At 45.3% G+C, this 18470-nt stretch overlaps 1 protein-coding gene across 1 annotated transcript in view; it reads right to left on the bottom strand.

The window, feature by feature from the left end:
- Nucleotides 1-17546, bottom strand: part of CMTM4 (CKLF like MARVEL transmembrane domain containing 4) — a 56791-nt gene extending 39245 nt beyond the window's left edge. Inside the window, exon 1 of the mRNA XM_004431684.3 lies at nt 17253-17546. Coding sequence (XP_004431741.1) covers nt 17253-17438 — 186 coding nt within the window. The 5' untranslated portion in view covers nt 17439-17546. The remainder of the gene's footprint in view (nt 1-17252) is intronic.
- Nucleotides 17547-18470: the final 924 nt, after the last annotated feature.

Below are 18470 nucleotides of genomic sequence, written 5' to 3'. Positions count from 1 at the left end.
GGAGAAAGAAGAATAGAGACATGGAAAGCTTCTCAAGAGAAGCGGTAACTTCTCTGGTGTCTCTAAATAAAGAGGGGGGAAGGAAGAGGCAAGTGGCAAAGGTATTTGGGTAGAAGGAAGCCTGTGAGTGATGAAGAGGAAGAATGGCTCCTGACATGAAACAAAGGCAGAGCAGTGGACCTAGGGGGAGACCAGGAAATCTGGAAGAGGTGTGAAGGGAAGGGTGGAGCTGAAGCAAAGGCTTGTGATGGAGAGTAACAGGTGTTTCATGGAAAAGATCGGTATGCTCACTGATGCCTCCTAGAGCTAACTATTCCATCCCTCGCCTCTCCCCTGCCTTCTCCACCCCTAAGGGAAGTGACCCCAGGCTGTTCCTTGCACAGGGGGGTCATGCTCAGGACCCTGAGTGCATAAGGGGATGGGACACCTAACCCAAGGGCAGCCAACCCACTGCTGGCCAGGCACCTCTAATTCGGCCTGGCTGGGAAAGCTCCACCCAAATAGAGTCAGTGGTCATCAGGCCAATCAGACGGTCTCTGAAATTCAACGGCAGTCAGCAAGTCAGTGTTAGAGAGAGCAGACAGACCTGGGATGAACATTCTAAATCACCTATCAGAATATATTTATAATATGTATAAATATATCCCTATCATAAAACGCAACGCCTGCAACTTTGCCTAGGCATTCTTGCATGATTCCTCTGACCTCTAGGAGTTGCTTTTTGGGTTATGCTATCATTAACAGAAAATACCTAAGCGTACACACTGCAGAGTCTGAGTGCTGTCCTACACTTTTTTGCAGCTACGTAACAGCGAAATGTGGTTTGTTCCATAGGGCCTCTTAATATGGCATTCCTTACAGCAAGAGATTGTGTTTCCCACTGCAAGAGATTGTGTTTCCCACTGCAAACAAGTTAGGCAGCGATGTTTTTTACATACTCCTCCTTGCAGTCTACTTGCTTTAAAACAATATTTTCCTCAGCCAGTTTTCTCTTCTTGGAAGCAACCAAGCAGAAGGTTCACATTTTATTAGGAAAACTACTTTCCTTCACCATGGTTTTCAACCTCCACTCAGGCCTTTAAGCAGACTTGCTCCTGGGAATCTTTCAGGTTGACGGCAGCCAGTCCTAGGCTATCTGAGACAGACAGTGCCATATGCTACCCCCACAGTAGGGCCATGGCCCCTGGGCCCCACCAGCCAGTTTTGCCCCCAAGTTCTCAGACCAAGGTAGTCAGTGCTCAGAAGCCCCTGGCCGATAAGCCCGATGGACAGATCCCATCCACAAGCAGGCCCAGCTAGCAGAGGATGAAGCACGTGGCTGGCCTCAGTCTAGAACGGGGCCAGTACGGAGCTGGGCAGAGTCCAGTCCTCTTTCAGATGTGATTAGGTCACAGTCCAGTCTACGAGGGGAGGACATGAGCCCTTTGTGACCCACGAGCCACAAGCTGCCCTTGACTAGGCACTACAAAGAAAAGCTAAGTCCCATTGACTGAAGTACTGACTCAAGTAAAACCCCCAAGATTCACGAGGCCTGGCTGCTTGGCCCACCCAGGCTCCCCTCCAAGGCCTAGTTTACCTGGTCCTGCAGTAAACCCAAAGGAACCCCTGTGTCTATTCCTGGCAACTCAGAGCTGACCAACACTGCAGAGATGGGCTGGGCCCTGAGAGTAGCCCACCCAGTCAGCAAGGCCCCTCTGTGCACACACCTACAGGAACTCCCAGAGGGGAAGCTGTACCAGGATATCTGCGCCAACCTCTACTACCCGTCACATATCATCAACTGTTTGACAGATGTTCTAATGATAATTTAGGTTCTGAGCGGGACTGAAAGTTTTTAACTTCAACAACATGGGAGCTCTTGTCGAAAGCCAGCAAGTTACCTTTTTATCTGTATTCATTCATTCAGTCTTGCAAAAGTGAACATACCATCATCTACATACCTCACAGAGGACCACAAAAAATGAGGGAAGGCCCTGAACATGCATATTAATTCAAAATAAATCTGTTTAAAATACTATATCTGGAAAATTAAAGTTTATATTTTTGCTTTAGTTGATCTTATTTAAAAATACACTCTCCTATCTAGCCTAATATCACAGCTAAGCCATGTCTCTAAAATAAGTTTTCCAATTAAATAATCAAGACATAAGTAGCTCCATACAGCACCTTTGTGCCGGTTAGAAACAGATCCCAATCTGGGTAGAAGCCTGGTTTGGCAAGAAGTTAGCAAATTAAAAATGGCACCCGCTCTGGGCTGATGAATTGGGAATAGGCAACCCTTCTGAAGCCTGATGAATTGGGTGGACGCTGCCCAGTGCCAGGGCATGTGCCTTGGCAAGCAGAGCATGCAGGCTGGATCTCAGCCTCCCTCACCATCTCAGCTAGACTTATTGTGCAATGCACAACCTGCCCAACTGTACAAAGTGGCCTTGAACAATAGAGACTTAGACCAGGATGTCGAGGATTTTCTTTGTTCCTCTATGACAATAATATTGCTGAACCAATCTGGCTAAATCCTGTATATGTCAGGTCTTGATGATCTGTGTGTCAAGTATAAAGAATTTTATTGTCATAAACAGGTAGAATTAAAAAAATTTTTTTTAACTTTGTTTTCATTTGTACTGATCTAGTCTGAGACACAATGGAAGATTTTATAGTCCATTAAAAAAAAAAAGAACTGCAGGTCTCCTACAGAACTCCATGGAGCTAGACACAGAGCAGAGGCTCCACAAACTACTGGCCCTGCTGGGCTCCCCCAGGCTTCCCTCAACCTGGCAATTAGGCATTTTTTGTGGGCTTCGCTCATCTAACTAGTGTGGTAGCCCCTGGGCCGCTAAAGTCCCAGACCAATAGCTGAAGCTTTTCCAAAGCGTCTAGTGATGGTGAGGCGTGTGCAGCATCTCCCCAACTACCTCACCAAAACCACCTTTGAGCACCACAGTGCCAGTAACACCCTCATCACACCTCTACCACCATCACACATTTCAGCACCATGCAGAGAGCCATGTGGATGGACTCACCTGTCACCAGTGCTGGTCTGGTTTCCCAGTTTCAGCTCCAAAACCATACTCTAAAAGAATATAGACCAATTTGCTGGCAAATTATCCTGATGTCAATTTGTTATCAGAGAAATTAAGGAACTAAGAGTAAATTTTATATCTACCAACATCAGGGTTTTGTTACAATCCAAATTTGGGGGCTCCCAAGTCAGCTGCCCGTCCTAGTACATTCAGTGGGCAATTTGCCCAGGCTGGTTAAATACCTGCACTTTAAACAGAACATCACAAGCAAAGACTTGATTTGTCATGTATACCTTCCCACACCTACCATCCTAGAAAACACCTGAGGGTATTTACCATGCATCCGTCTCTCATAATCATATAAAGGATAAGAAAGATTATCAGAATTCACAGAGGTATCCCACATCTGGCTTCACAGAAAGGAATCAAACTATCACCCCTAGAGCAGCAGCGAGTCACGCCAGCCTGAGGCTCAGGTTCCGGGACCACCAACCAACTGGACAGCCATAGGTAAGTCACAACTTCTCTAGGGGTCAGAGTCCTCACCCGTATAACAAAGGAGGGGCACAAAGGGATGGCTTCAAGGTTCCTTCTAGGCTAAAATTCTGAGTTTCATGATGTTTGGAGCCATTTTGAACCTCCAGTATTGATTTATACCATGCTCTCACCTTGCTATGGACTGAATTGTATCCCCCTTCAAGTTCATATGTTGAAGCCCTAACTTCCAATGTGACAGTATTTGGAGATGGGGCCCTGGGTAGGTAATTAGGGTCAGATAAAGTCATGAGGATGGAGCCCTCATGGGATTAGTGCCCTTATAAGAAGAGGAAGAGGGAGAGATCTTTCTCTCTCTCTCTATGCATGCACAAAGAAGAGGCCATGTCAGCACATAGCAAGAGGACAGTCACCTAAAAGCCAGGAGAAGAGGCCTCAGAGTGAAACCTACCTTGCAGGCACCTTGATCTTAGACCAGCCTCCAGAACTGTGAGAAATAAATTTCTGTTGTTTAAGCCACCCGATCTACAATATTTTGTTATGGCAGACTAAGACACACCTTCAACATCAATTGGCTGTTTTTCTTTTCTTCCTGGATTTGGAACTTGTCCCAAACTCACTAATACATCCAACTGAACTTGGATGAGTTGGTAAGTGTTTACCAAGCAGCCAAGTATTCATACTATGAACACTAAACAGGAGAAAACTGGGTCTCTGCCTTGCAGGTGCTTATAAACTTACTACAATAGACTATAAGTATATCCAAATCTGTTCAGAAAGCCAGAGAGCGAGGGCCATACATATGTAATGCAAGCCAGTTTATAATGAAGCTAGTGTTCCATAGTAGGACATCACAGGACACAGGACATCAATCAGAACAAAGAAAAACCCAAGAGGATGGGCATGGCAGGGCCAGTAGGAAGAGGGTAGGGAAAAGGGAAAGAGGACCCTGCCTCACCCCGGCCCACTGACACCTGGGGTATCTTCTGGCTGGGCAAAGGGCTGGAGCAGCCTTGCAGCAGCAACATGTTACTGTGGGAACAAGGAGCTTTCAGCCAGGTTGAGGGGGCAGATTTATATGGAGAGAATATGAATGGGAGTAACTGGACCAGAACCTGGCTATATGAGGTGGGACCCATCGACATTAAGGATAAGAGCTGGCATTCACCAAGTGCTTTCATGGCCAGGCTCTGTGCTAGGCACTTTCCATTCAACCCCACACCAACCTTGTGGGCAGCAGGCAATCCTCGTACCTGTACTCCTTACCACTCTGGCCTGACTCAGGACCCTAACAGCCAGGCTGAGGCCTAAAGAGCATGGTCCTAAGTGTAGGTGATCAAGATCTATTTTCGTGAAGGGCCAGCCCCGTGGCTTAGCAGTTAAGTGTGCGCGCTCCGCTGCTGGCGGCCCGGGTTCGGATCTCGGGTGCGCACCGACACACTGCTTCTCCAGCCATGCTGAGGCCGCGTCCCACGTACAGCAAGTAGAAGGATGTGCAGCTATGACATACAACTATCTACTGGGGCTTTGGGGGGAAAAATAAATAAATAAATAAAATTATTTAAAAAAAAAAAGATCTATTTTTGTGAAGAAAAGTGACCAGGGAAAAACAAGAAAAACAACAACAGGGAAATCTAGAGTGTGGTGCAGGAGGCCATAAAGGATGCTCCTCCAGCAACCCAACAGTGCAAGGATCACCTGTCAGGCTGGAGAAACAGAGGAAACGGAGAGAAAGGGATAAATGAAACCAGGATGTTGTAACATGCACCAGTTGGATAAAAATCCAGCCCATTCAGGCCCCTCCCCATATATTTCCCATCTCAGGATAAATTGTGAAAGATTTTGAAATGGACCAAAAAGATCATTAAATATCTTCAATGGAAGAAGAGGACTTGTTAGAACATAACTTTCCAAGTTATCTGATCGTATAAGATTTACACCTTTCATTGTCTTTGAGATATTTTGCAACTCTGTTAAGTTGTACATAACTAACAGTAATGCAAATAATTTTTGTCTGCAGACAGGCAAATGAATGGTCCGGTAGAGAGACAGTGGACTCGACTCAAAGCCAGAGTTGCATCTACTTGAAATTCATTTATTAGTGTGTGTGTGTTTTTGTATGTGTGTATGTATCTACTCTTTGAATCTTCCTTTGAACAAGTTGTAACATCCCACTAATGCCCTCATTAATTAATAAAATCTTTTATATTTGTATGAGAGCCATGATTTTATCTTTTAAAAATTATCCTTTAGTGCCCACAAACAAGTTAAAGTCCAAAAGGGTGCCGATATTTTGTATCAGCTTCTCTAAGAAGGGAAAAAAGGTTCAGGAGGTCAATAACTCTTCCTACCCCAAATACTTTGAAGTCTGCTGGCTCCAGCAAACAGCAGGGTAACTAAGTTTCAACTTTTACCTCTCAACCCCTTCTCTACCAGCTAACACTGTCTCCAACTTCCTCATGACTTTCATTGGCTCTCATCTCAGCAATTCTTAAATTTCATTGATAATCCAAGGAGCTAGAAGAGAAGGGCTGAGGGGCCTCCCTTTATAATGAAACCATCACCTCCCCAATTCTGACACATGTGACCCATGTAATGTGCAAGAACTGGGAACCAGAAGGGCTCTCAAGGCTGGCAGACCCACCAGGAATGGCACCAGCAGGAGAGGGGAAATAGAAATGTACTAAGTCCTTGTAGGATGGGAGAGACAAGTGATGTTGGAACAATGCTCATAATCTGCCTGAAGCCTCCAGAAAGAGACACACATGGGGGTTCCAGGTGTGGTCTCTGAAGGTAGGCTGCACAGCTCCTCAAGGACCAGCTGTGGGAACCCTGAGTAAGTTATTGATCTGAATAAGCCTGTTTCCTCACTTGTGAAGTACCTGCCTCAGAGGATTGCTGTGAGCATAAATGAGATAACACATGTAAAACACTTAGTCTGGCACATGCGCACTATTAGCTTCAGTATTTTTTTTGATTGGGAAGTTAATTTAATGTCACATAAAATAAAAACAAGGAATATACTAAAACATGATTGCCACCTCTTAACTCCCATTTGTCATGTCCTTTCCACCCCCACTGCCAAAAGACCAGCTAGGTCTTCGTTTCTCACCTGAATTACTCGAAGTCTGTTACGAGGCCTTGCTGCTGTCATCTCATCCTTCTCAAAGCTATTCCTCGCACTCTCTAACCCAGAGACATGCAACAAAATATGTGAGCCACACATGTAATTTTAAACTTTCTAATAGCCATATTTTTAAAAGCAAAAATAGGTGGAATTAATTTTAATAGTATATTTTATTTATTTACTATCATGTCAACACGTAATCAACACAAAAAATTATTGATATTTTACTTTTTTTTTCTATTACGACTTTGAAATCTAGCACGTATTTTATACTTATGAACATCTCAATCTGTACTAATCTCATCTCAGGGGCTCAATAGCCATACCTCTAACTGCTCCCCATCTCTTTCAGAAAATGCAAATTCCTTAGCCTAACAAACCAGGCCCTTTCCAATCTGGCTCCTCATTCCTCCCCATGCCCTCCCCCTTCCATATCTTTGCCTGGTGAACCACACCTGGTTCACCTTACTCCTCCTCTCCTGGGCTTGCCCTCAACTCCCAGCACCTGGTATATTCTTTCTCCACAGGACACACCACACCTAGGCCAGGCACTGGCTGTTCAGCACTCAACATGTGAATGTGCCCATTTCCCACAGCTTGGCTTCCTTGCCAAGCCCATTGTCCCCGGCCTCTATTAGAGAACGGGTTGTGTACTTTCTCTGCCCCATACCAAACCCTCACCTGCGAGTGGACTGTGTGCCCCTTGGAGGCTGGGACTTCTGTCCTATTTATGTACATCTAACAGTACCTGGCCCAGCCCAGGCATTCAAACATATATAAGATTTTTTTTAAAGGGCAAGAATATCTTAGAACTTTTACCAGTATCTAGCTACTGATCTTGATTTAACTCTAAAGTTATTTAGCCAACTCAACCTCAAATTATACACATGTAGAGGGTTTGGACCAGAAATGGTCGAGAAAGTAGACAAGCTAAAGCAGGAGCTACCGCTGGAAGAGCCATTGTTCCTGGGGCGTTTTTTTTTTTTTTTTTTTCCATTGGCACAAAAATCTTTTAGCCTTAAACTGTTTTTCATAGCTGTGCTGGAATAAACGGGAAACCACAAAAATGAAGGCTTCCACTGCGTCAGTCCTCAAATCGTAGTGGCAAGAAAGAAATCATCCAAAACTATCCACATTCGATTAAACTCTGAACATTTTAAGCTTTTATTAACCCATTTAATTCCCAAGTTTAACCAGGCATTTGAAATGTTCAGAGACGTAATTCTGGATTACAGTATTTCCCACAGCCCTCCCCGGCCTCCAGAAGATCAAGGCCTCACTTCTCAGGCCCCACAGAACTGCTCTTCTTTTATTTTAATCAGAGAGCTTTATAAAAACAACCACTAGGACCCTCAGCCTCAATCCCAGTTGCCACTTATTCTTTACACATTAAGTGTCTGCTCTAAGGGTTCTCAAAATAGTGCCTTGGCAGTTCCTGCGTGACCCTCTCTCCCAACATGTTAATCAGGAAGCAGACGTCAATAATAATTACAGAATCCCTGGTTTTCATTTTACACTTTTCTAAGCAAAAAGCTTGGCAAAGCCTCTTATGGTTCCCCCTCCCCCCTTTTTACAAAAATCTGTCTCCTAAGCAAAAGCTTCTGTTTCCTAGCAGCAATACACACACTTTTTTTAAAACTCAGTAAAAAATAAATAAATAAATAATTACAATGGCGTTTTATTTCCATACTTTCTCCCCAATATTTTCCACTTAGAACAGAGTCCAGAAGTTTATTTATTTATAAATATATAAATATATATTATCTTTCCCTTATGGATCCCATGTTTTTAAAGAATTTGACCTTACAAACTGTGTTAAGTAATAATCCATTATTTTTTTCTTTCTTTTATTAAACAGATTTGTATATTAAACTGTTTACTCAGCGCCTTACTGGCTGCCGATACAGCAGGGAACTTCACACACAGCACCTCAGCTCTCGTGGAGCTGATACTGTAGTCTGGCAGTAAATGCCATGAGGAAAAGTACAGCGGGGTGAGGGAGATAAAGAGTGGGGATGGGGGAGTGTTGTACTTCAGAGAGGGTGGTCAGGGAAGGTCTCTGAGCAGAACAGACAACAGTAGGTCTGAAGAACAGAGCCAAGTGGGCATTTTGGGGAAGTGAGGGCAGGGCAGAGGATGGAAGAATAAACCTCAAATGCAAAGACTCTGAGGCAGGAATATGTTATTCAAAATGTTAATAGAAGCTTCTGATCAACATGAAATAATCAGTACCATAAAATTATAGTCAAAAAAGAAATTGGCCTTATTCTGTTTAAGGCAGTTACATTAGACTTTTTGAAATATAATTAGTACCTAGCCCCTCAGTCTGACTCTCAATCCTCCATTTCTACATTAATAAACTCTAGGGTTCCCAGGGGACCCCATTCTGAAAACTAGTGACAGACCCCCACCATTTTATTATGGGATGAGACAAGGCCACACACGAGAGGTGCTTAGATGAGGATTTTTCACACAAAATCACACAAAAATCCTTCCCATCAAGAAGTTAAACTGCTTAAAAATAAGATAGTTTCCAAACACTAAAAAAGCAAGATCTTCTCCCGAAGGAGGTGTTGCTTTCTGAATTCTGTACCCTTCCATGCATCTGTCCCCTCTTCAGCCAGCTGCAAGCCTGCTCCCAGCCCTGGACCACTCTGAACTGAGCCTTTGAAAGTTTAACTTGGCTCTTCGCCACCACACGAGATGCTGAGGCCATCCCCTTGGCCAGGAGTGCCTTGCTCTCTTGTTCTCTACTTCTTCTAGACTATCCTTCCTCCCTCTGGGCCCTCTGATGTCCCACCTTACAAATGAACCTAAATCCCAGCTCATCTCACTCTGCTTTTTACCTCTCTTGGACACACAGCCTATCCCCCAGGATAATCTTATTTTCCAAACAAAAATATCAGGACACATTATCAGTACATGAGTACTTGTCATATGAATCGCTAGAATTTCAATGCTTGGAATATTTCATAATTTAAAGTAAAATAATCTCTTAAAATTTAGAATGTATTGGGGGCCGGCCTGGTGGCGCAAGCAGTTAAGTGTGTGCACTCCGCTGCAGCGGCCCGAGGTTCGCCGGTTCAGATCCTGGGTGCGCACCAACGCACCGCTTGGCAAGCCACGCTGTGGCGGGCCCCCATATAAAGTGGAGTAAGATGGGCACGGAGGTTGACCCAGGGCCAGTCTTCCTCAGCAAAAAAGAGGAGGATTGGCAGATGTTAGCACAGGGCTGATCTTCCTCACACACACAAAAAAAATTTAGAATGTATTTATACATGGTCTGATGAGACAGCACAGGAAATTAGGACTGTCTGGGAAAATTTAGGATCTGTGATCACAGTCACAGGCCTTTGACTTCTGCTCTATTCTCTAACAAACAACTTGATTTTCCAAAGAAATCTGACATCATCCTACAAAAGGATTTGAGGCTACTTCCAGGAATAAGGATAAAGAGGCAGTGATAGCAGCTGTGGGTTGAAGGTCAGAATGCTGGTATTTCCAGGTTATTTCAACTACTCAGGGAGCTAACAGGACCATCGTGGAAAATAATCAGCCTTGGCTGCCGTACAGACCTCAGCCCTTAATGGGGGTGGATTAGTTATATGAAGAACTCCCTACCTCTAGGCTGGAAATATGCCTCTCTGGAGCACCCAGGTAGGCATCCATTCTACCAGGAGGGAGAAGCGTCATGGATTTGGCAGGGCACATACACTCCTGTCTCACCTCCTCTAAGCATCCTCTGAAGTGCCATGACCTGAGAAAGGCTCTTACCACATTCTAATTAAGAACTAAGGTCCTCCAGGGCTGTCAAGAAAGAATTAATTTGGCCCTGTGACCAAGGAGGAGCCAGAAGGACTTACTAAGCTCACGGTTCCCCATTGGTAAGTACTTGTGGGTTAGCACACTGGAGACTTGGGATAAACTGCGACATTCAGGTATGTTGTAGGGAGAAATGCTGACCAAGTCCACAATTTTTTAAATGGTCAGAAATTTAATGATATTGCCCTTTAATCTAGTAAAAGCACTCCCTAAAATTTAACAAAAACACAATAACAATTCAAAAGAAGACTGAAGGGGCCGGCCCCGTGGCTTAGCAGTTAAGTGCGCGCTCCGCTGCTGGCGGCCCGGGTTCAGATCCCGGGCGCACACCAACGCACCGCTTCTCCTGCCATGCTGAGGCCGCGTCCCACATACAGCAACTAGGATGTGCAGCTATGACATACAACTATCTACTGGGGCTTTGGGGGAAAATAAATAAAATTAAAAAAAAAAAAAGACTGAAGGACACTTACTGAAGCATTCCTCCTAACAGCAAAAAATTGGAAACCATGATCTTATGCAGCCTTTAGAAGGGACAAATTCCAAAGATCTTTTCATTTGAGTCCGTCATACTAAGATTTTTTCCCTAATTTCCTTTAATGTTGCAATGTTTTTTTATTGAGGTATAATTGACATAACATGATATTAGTTTCAGGTGTACAACATAATGATCCGATAATTGTATATATTGTGAATGATCACCACAATAAGTCTAGTTAACATCTGTCACCATATGTAGTTATAAAATTTTTTTCTTGTGATGAGACTTTTTAAGATCTACTCTCTTAGCAACTTTCAAATATGCAATACAGTATTATTAACTATAGTCACCATTCTATAGTACATTACATCCCCATACAATGTTTTAACTAATAAAATGAGGGTAAATTCCTTTCAAACAGAAGAAATTTTGCCATTAGTATCAACAAATAAATTAAACACCTGCTATTGTGCGGAATGCTTGTTTTTTTACGGAAAATGTATGGAAAAAATTTTAAGCTTCAAATTTCTTCAAGAGGTCTGTATTATCTAAATCATTTTCCCCAAGGGCCTCCAAAATACAAAGTAAAGAAAGTAATAAAAGGTTAAAAACTATGGTCAGTATATTAGTTTTAAGGCTAATCTGTACTAAGGTGGAGCTAATAACAGCTAATGTTTTAGTAATTTTTTAAATAGAAGATATTTGCATGTGGCATACAATTCAAAAAGTCATACAGTGAAAAATGTCTCCTTTCTACCCTGGCCCTCGGCCACCCAGTTCCCCAGTCTGTATCATTGCAGAGATATTCTATAGCACCAAGAGGTTGGTATGACTGTATGTGAGACACTCGGCTAAGGACTTTGTATGGAAGGCTCATCAATGCAGGCAGTACTCTCATCTGCCCCAATTTAGAAGTGAGGAGACCTGCTTGTGGCCAGAAGTGAACAAGCACCTGGCCAAAAGTCTCACGGTGACAAGAGCCGTAAAGTCCATACTCTCAGAACCTGTCCCTATCCTACCCCCAACACATACACACACACCCCTAAACAAAGGTGACTTCACGTTACACTGCTCCCTCTGCCCCGAACACTTTTCACCATCCTTCACCATCCCTTTGCCTGGATAACTTACTTTCCATATAAATTTTAGAATCAGCTTGTCTCTAACTAAAAAAATCTTGCTTGGATTTTGGGATTATGTTCAACCTACAGATCAAATTGTGGACAACTGATATTTTAATAACCGTATTGAGTCTTCCAATCCCTGAACATAGTATGTCCACTTATTTAGGTGGTCTTTGATTTCCTTCTTTGGTGTTTTGTAGTTTTCAGTGTGCAGATCCTGTTGTACATGTTTTGTTAGATATAGACTTACGTATTTCATTCTTTTCAGAGCTATTGTAACCGATATGGGTTTATTTTTTTTAATTTCAGTTTCTGATGATTTATTGCTAGGATATAGAAATACAATTGATTTTTTTGTGTTGATTTTGTATCCTGCAACCTTGCTAACTCACTTATTAGTCCTAGGAGCTTTTTTATAGATTCCCACGAGATTGTCTATGTAGACAATCATGCCATCTGCAAATAGGGACAGCTGTTCTTTCTTTCCAATCCGTATGCCTTTATTTTCCTTGCACTTGCCAGCACTTCCAGTAGGATGCTGAATATCAGCGGTGAGAGTAGACGTCATTGCCTTGTTCCCCACCTTAGGAGGAGAGCATCCATTCTTTCACCACCAAGTATGTTAGCTGCAGATTTTCGGTAGATGCCCTTTTTGGGGTTGAGGAAGTTCCCTTCTCTTACTAGTGTGCCGGCAGCATTTATTATGAATGAATGTTAAATTTAGTCAAATATTTTTTCTGCATCCATTGACATAACCATGTGTTTTTTCTTCTTTAAGCTGTTAATATGGTGGATTACATCTATTGATTTTGGAAAACTGAACCAGTCTTTTGTTCCCAGGATAAACAATTGGTTGTGGTGTACTATTCTTTTTACATAATATTGCTGGATTCGATTTCCTAGTATCTAGTTGAGGATTTTTGTGTCTGTGTTCAAGAGGATGATTGATCTGTAATGTTCTTTTCTTGAACTCTCTTTGTCTGGTTTTGTAAAACAGGTGTGTACTATACACTTTTCTGAGGTCATGGATGATAATTTTACGATTTTTAATCATCATAAGAACTTATGAGGGGTTTTATCTTTGCTTTCCTGCTAGAACTTATTTAATTCCAAGTTCTTGACCAGGAAGACAACTTCCAAAGATAACAACAATCTTCCTAAGGGAAAATGAGACTGTTTTACAAGGAGGCACTTGAAGGTAGACCTGAGAATTCAATGCAGGGAAACCTACTACCTCACCTGCCACTATCTGCATGCCCCGCCCCAGCACTTCCCCAGAGAGCAGACACATGAGGGACTGTGCTGATTGGCTTGAGATGAAAAACTGACAAGGTTTCCAGCGAATACAAGATATATTACCCAACCCTGAATGCAAATACTCACATTTGTCTTTGAGTTACCTAAGAAGGCACCTATCAAACATTAACCCTTTAATTCTTACAATTTCTAAAATGCTGTCATTATCACGCACATTCCACTACTGAGGAAGCTAAGAGATGATGAGGTTAAGAGATTTCAAGGAAATCAGAGGAGCTAAAATTTGAATTTAAAATATCTATTATGCAACCTTGTTATAAGTCCTAATTAAATGCAGTGCAATGTCCCAAGGTCAATCAGGCATGGGAAGGGCTCAAGAAAGTGATCTGAAGCAAAAGAGCTCCCTAGGGTGTCTTTTCAGAACTGAAATGCTGATTCCACTCTTGGCACTGTTGAGAAGGCCCATCGCCTCACTGTAGGAAGTGGGTAGGCCAGTTGGGAGAGGAGCAGGCCACCACACACTAGCTGCACACCTAGGAACAGCACACCGGCCACTGAGAAATCAAAACCCTTGTAAGTCCATCACTCCAGCATGTAAAAGTCACTCAAAAGGTCGCCAGGCTGCCCAAAGACCACAGAAATGTCCTTGGACTCAAGGTCTCCTGCTCCGCTACGTGGAACAACTCAAAATGATGTGTTCAGGAGGCTGCAAAGAGCTCAGCCTGACACCAGACTGTCTGGATTCAAATCCCAGCTCCGCCACACACTGGCCATGGAACCTGAGTAAGTCACAACCTCTGTGCCTCAATTTTCTCATCCATAAAATGGGGGTGACAACAGTAGACGAAGCACTCACTAAGTGATGCCTGTCGTTATTATTATGCAGTAAGTCTTGTCCAATCCGGGGCCTGTCCCCTTCTGACCACACCCTCACATCAGGGTACATGTAAGAGTGTGCCCTCCCGTCCTCCATCCCAAGAGCAAAACTGCTTTCAACCAAGTCGATGGAACAAAACAGCAGGCAACAGCAAAAAGCCTACATTAACTATTTCATTACATGATGTCTGGGAGCTAAAAAACACAGCTCTCACAGAATCCACACCATAAGGAAGAAGGTAATTTAACTCAGTAGTTTAAACCAACTTTTTTCCCCACAAAGAGTACATTTTTATTGTTTGATATAACCACAGGAGACATTCTCCCCAACAAAGAGATATGTATGAGTTTTATTTTCAAAAGATAATCTATGAAAATGCACTGATTAATTTTCATAATATTGCAGATTAGTTTTACTATCAAATCATATGCCATTTAAAACATCAATTTAACTTTTAAATCACTAGGAAGTAAACTATCTTTAATTCAAATATACAACCATATTTTGGGGGTGGCATTTTCACCGAGTTTCTTTAGAGACAGGAAATATTAATTAGCAACACCGATAGCTAATGTTTATTACACACTAAGCGCCTAATAAGCTAGGTGCTACTTTCTACATGTTAGCTCATTCTCTTAATCCTTTGAGGGAGGTATAGGCTCATTTTACAGAAAAACCTCAGCCTTGGGGTGAACTCTTACTGGTTCTGATAGAGAACTGATTGCTAGCACCTGTGTTTTAACACTTAAACCTGAGGTTTTAACACTACAATGATATAAAGGCAAGTCGAACTTTAACGTGCAAATGAATCACCTGGACTCTTTTTAAAATGCAGATTATGAATCAAAAGGCCTGAGGTGAGCCTCTGTGTGTTTCTACCAAGCTCTCAAGCGCTGGCGATGCTGCTCTTCTATGGACCACACTTGGAGTAGCAAGGATTGCCACAGATCACCACTTTTTTTATGAAAGAAGTCAAAATTTTCTCAAAAACCATAAGTTAACCATAACATAAGTTCTACTATAAGAATTATATTATCTAATAATATAAGAATTAGAATTTATATTTTCCATATTTCTTGATGGGATTCTGAGCTTTGTAACATCTTAGAAATATCTTAATGACTTCTTGTGTAGACTCCAATTTCTTGGAGTTTTGTGGGGGTTTGTTCCCCACCCCCGCAAATACTCTGATTTTTATCAAGGCTGAGAAGCCAAGTACACGGAAGACTGTTTCAAGTTGCCATACCCTTCAAGTAGGTCCCTTTCCTTCACTCACCCACGCATTACCTCTTGCCATTTAAATTCTGGAAATCAGACAAATGGCAGAGTTAGGCGAGATTTGTGGGGCTGGGCCCCAAAGTTCTTCCAGATGAAAAGTAAAACTCTACAACAAAACAGCACCTTACCAAAAGGCCATGATAAATACCACTGGCTTCCATTTCTGGCCTTAGGTGACAAAGTGCCAGCAATGAGGTGATAATTAACACTTTATACAAACTACTGGGTTTCAATTCTTTTACCAGATCCTTTGAGTGGCAAATTCTATTTACTTTCAAAAGTCCACGGAGTAAACAAAACAAGGTACTTAATAAGGGCCTATATTCCACCTGGGTCCAAGTTCACGCCCTGCTCTTTTTTATTTCTGATTATCTGTGCTGTCCGAAAACACTGGCTAGCTGCCTCTTTTAAAAAGCAGTCATCTGCCTCCCCCCACTCCTCCATCCTCTTTGCTAACAGCAATACTTAACTACAGAACCAATGTATCTCTGAGAACATTCCAGTTTACCAGATAAGGTCAGTTTAAAATTCTAGAGAGGGATAACCTGTTCCATTTGTCTTTCTTTAGATCCCTTCAAAAATACCCTTTGGCAATCAGCAGAACAAGCCTTTCACCCAAGAGAGAGATAAACGAGTCTATGATTCTGCAGTTTACCAACACTGAGACCTTTATTTAAAGAGTGTCCACATATTATATTATTCCCAAGGAATGTTTATCTATGTACTCACTTAAGCACAAGAAGCCGAACACTTGGAAGAAACAGAATGCACATACACTGTAGCTCGATGCAAATGGCTTCTCTGGCTGAGAAGTCTACAAAGTTTTGCTGCCCGGCCTCAGAGGAAGGCCTACCTGTGACAGGGAATATCCGGACTGAAATGGAGCATGCCCTGTCCACAACAGAGCTAAGCAACTGCCCAGAGCAGCCTGTCACAAAACCACAAAAGAGGGGCAGAGCTGACAGGCCCCTGTCCTGAACACCCTGGAAACTAAAAATAAGAATTCTGAGAAATGAGCTCTACTATAGACAAGTCCAACAAAAAGTTCCCTGTTTCTGTTACCTCCAAAACTGGCTGCCCTCCCAGAGTGATTTAACTCTGGGTACCAACTGGGCGATGCCAGCACCGTGCTGGAGCGGAGGATTCAGGGATGCTGGTTCTGTCTTCTCGGTTACTTAAGAGGAATCAAACCTCTCCAGTGTAAACTGGAGACTTTTGTGGCCAGATCTGAGCTCCCCCACTGCACCTAGGCTACATGCCGCCATGCAACAAACATTTATTGAGCGCCTACCATATGCCAGCACTCTGCTAGGCGCCAGGGAGGAAACCAAGCCACAGTCCTGGGTGGTGGAAGCAGAGACAGACAAGGACCGTCAGGAGGAGTGGAGGTTGTGGGGGCTCGAAAACCTGCCACAAAGTGTCATGACCAGAAGTACCCTGGGGACAGCATCACCCCCGCACTGGGCTCCGCGGACCACCAAGCCCAATAATGAAACAGGCTCGCGACAGCGAAGGCGGGAGTGGACAGCTAGGCCCCGGGGCAGGTGTTCCGGTGGTTGGTGCACACCTGAGACGGCAGGGCTGGAGAGGGCAGGGTCCCCTGGGCAGGCGGGAGGGCGGCCCGGGTACTCGCGAGGGAGAGGGGGTGCGAGGCGCGGGAAGCGGGTGCGCGGCGGAGGCCGGCCAGGCCTGCGCCCCCGAAGCGGGAGTGGGGAGGGAAGGCGCGCGGCTAGGCCGCCCGCCGGCACCTGGGGCCCCGCCCAGCACCTACCACTTGGGCGACCTTGAGGCAGCCGAGCGCGCCACGCAGGTAGTCGGGGTCGCAGCGCAGGCCGGCCAGCCCGCGGCGCTGGCTCACCGGCTCGGTGGTGGGCTGGTACGGGCTGCTGGCGCCCGAGATCATGGAGGTGCTCGAGGCCTCGCCCTCGAAGCCGTCCAGCTCCTCGCCGCCCCGCATGCTGCCGCCCGGCCCCGGCCGCCTCGCGCGGCCGCCCCCCGGCGCCCGGAGCTGGCGGGCTCAGCGGGGCCGCCGCATCGCCGCCGCCGCCGCCGCCCGACTGCCCGCCGCGGCCCGCCCCGCCGCCGCCGCCTCCTCTGCGCCCGCCGCCCGGCTGCGGCCGCGGCTCGGTCCGCTCGGGCTCGGCTCCCGCCGCCTCGCCAGCGGAAAGGGAGGGAGGCGGGAGCGGGCGGAGAGGGAAGGAGGCGGGAGCCGGCGCGGCGGGCCGGGAGGGGGCGGAGCGAGAGCCCGCCCGCCGGCCGCTCGGCGGCGCTCCGCGGTTCCGCCGAGGCGGAGGTGGCGGCCGCGCCGAGGGGCCTCGGCAGGGCGGGGCGGGGCGCCGTCTCCTCCGGCCCCGCCCTCACCTGCCCGCGCGTGGGGTTCCGGGCCGCGGGCTCCGAGCGTGGCGATCCGGGAGAGCGAGGGTGGGGGTCCGAGAAAGGGGGTCGTGGGGACCGGGAGGAATGGGGGCTGAGGGAAGAGTCGAGGTGGACCTAGGGGACCTGGAGTTGCTTTCCTGGGGCGCTGCCTCAGTTTCTCCTCTGGGGGAGGTGGGGTCCTCTGCAGGTAGGATGGGGGACATCCCCCTGAAGACCTAGATGTGCTGTGTGACCCTCGTGCTGGGAACAGTGCGTGGCTCAGAGTGGGCCTGACTCGGACTGTTTGACTGACAAGAGGGAACTAAGTGTCTGGGTTCCCACACTGGGCGCCTTGCAACAAACCAGATCTGAGGCCAGGGGCCGAGCCGGGCAGAGGTGAAGAGTCAGGGTGAGTGAGGTCGCTTAGTATTGGGTCTGCAGGACAGACACAGTAAATATTTGTGAATAACTCCCAGTGTAAGTTCTGGATCCACCGGCCTCACCCGAGAAGGGGCGATGGCACGCAGTAGACCCTGGTGACTAACGTTAGTTTCCTCTCGGCTCAAAAGGTTTTGCTCTAAGCATCAAGTCAGGTTAAACACAGATTTTGCGCTGAAGGGCATTAATTAGGGAC

The sequence above is a fragment of the Ceratotherium simum genome, chromosome 30, assembly GCF_057802395.1.
Source record: "Ceratotherium simum simum isolate JZ-2026a chromosome 30, ASM5780239v1, whole genome shotgun sequence".
Taxonomy (NCBI): Eukaryota; Metazoa; Chordata; class Mammalia; order Perissodactyla; family Rhinocerotidae; genus Ceratotherium; species Ceratotherium simum.
The sequence above is the reverse complement of the archived record's forward strand: the minus strand, read 5'-3'. Positions and strand labels throughout refer to the sequence as shown.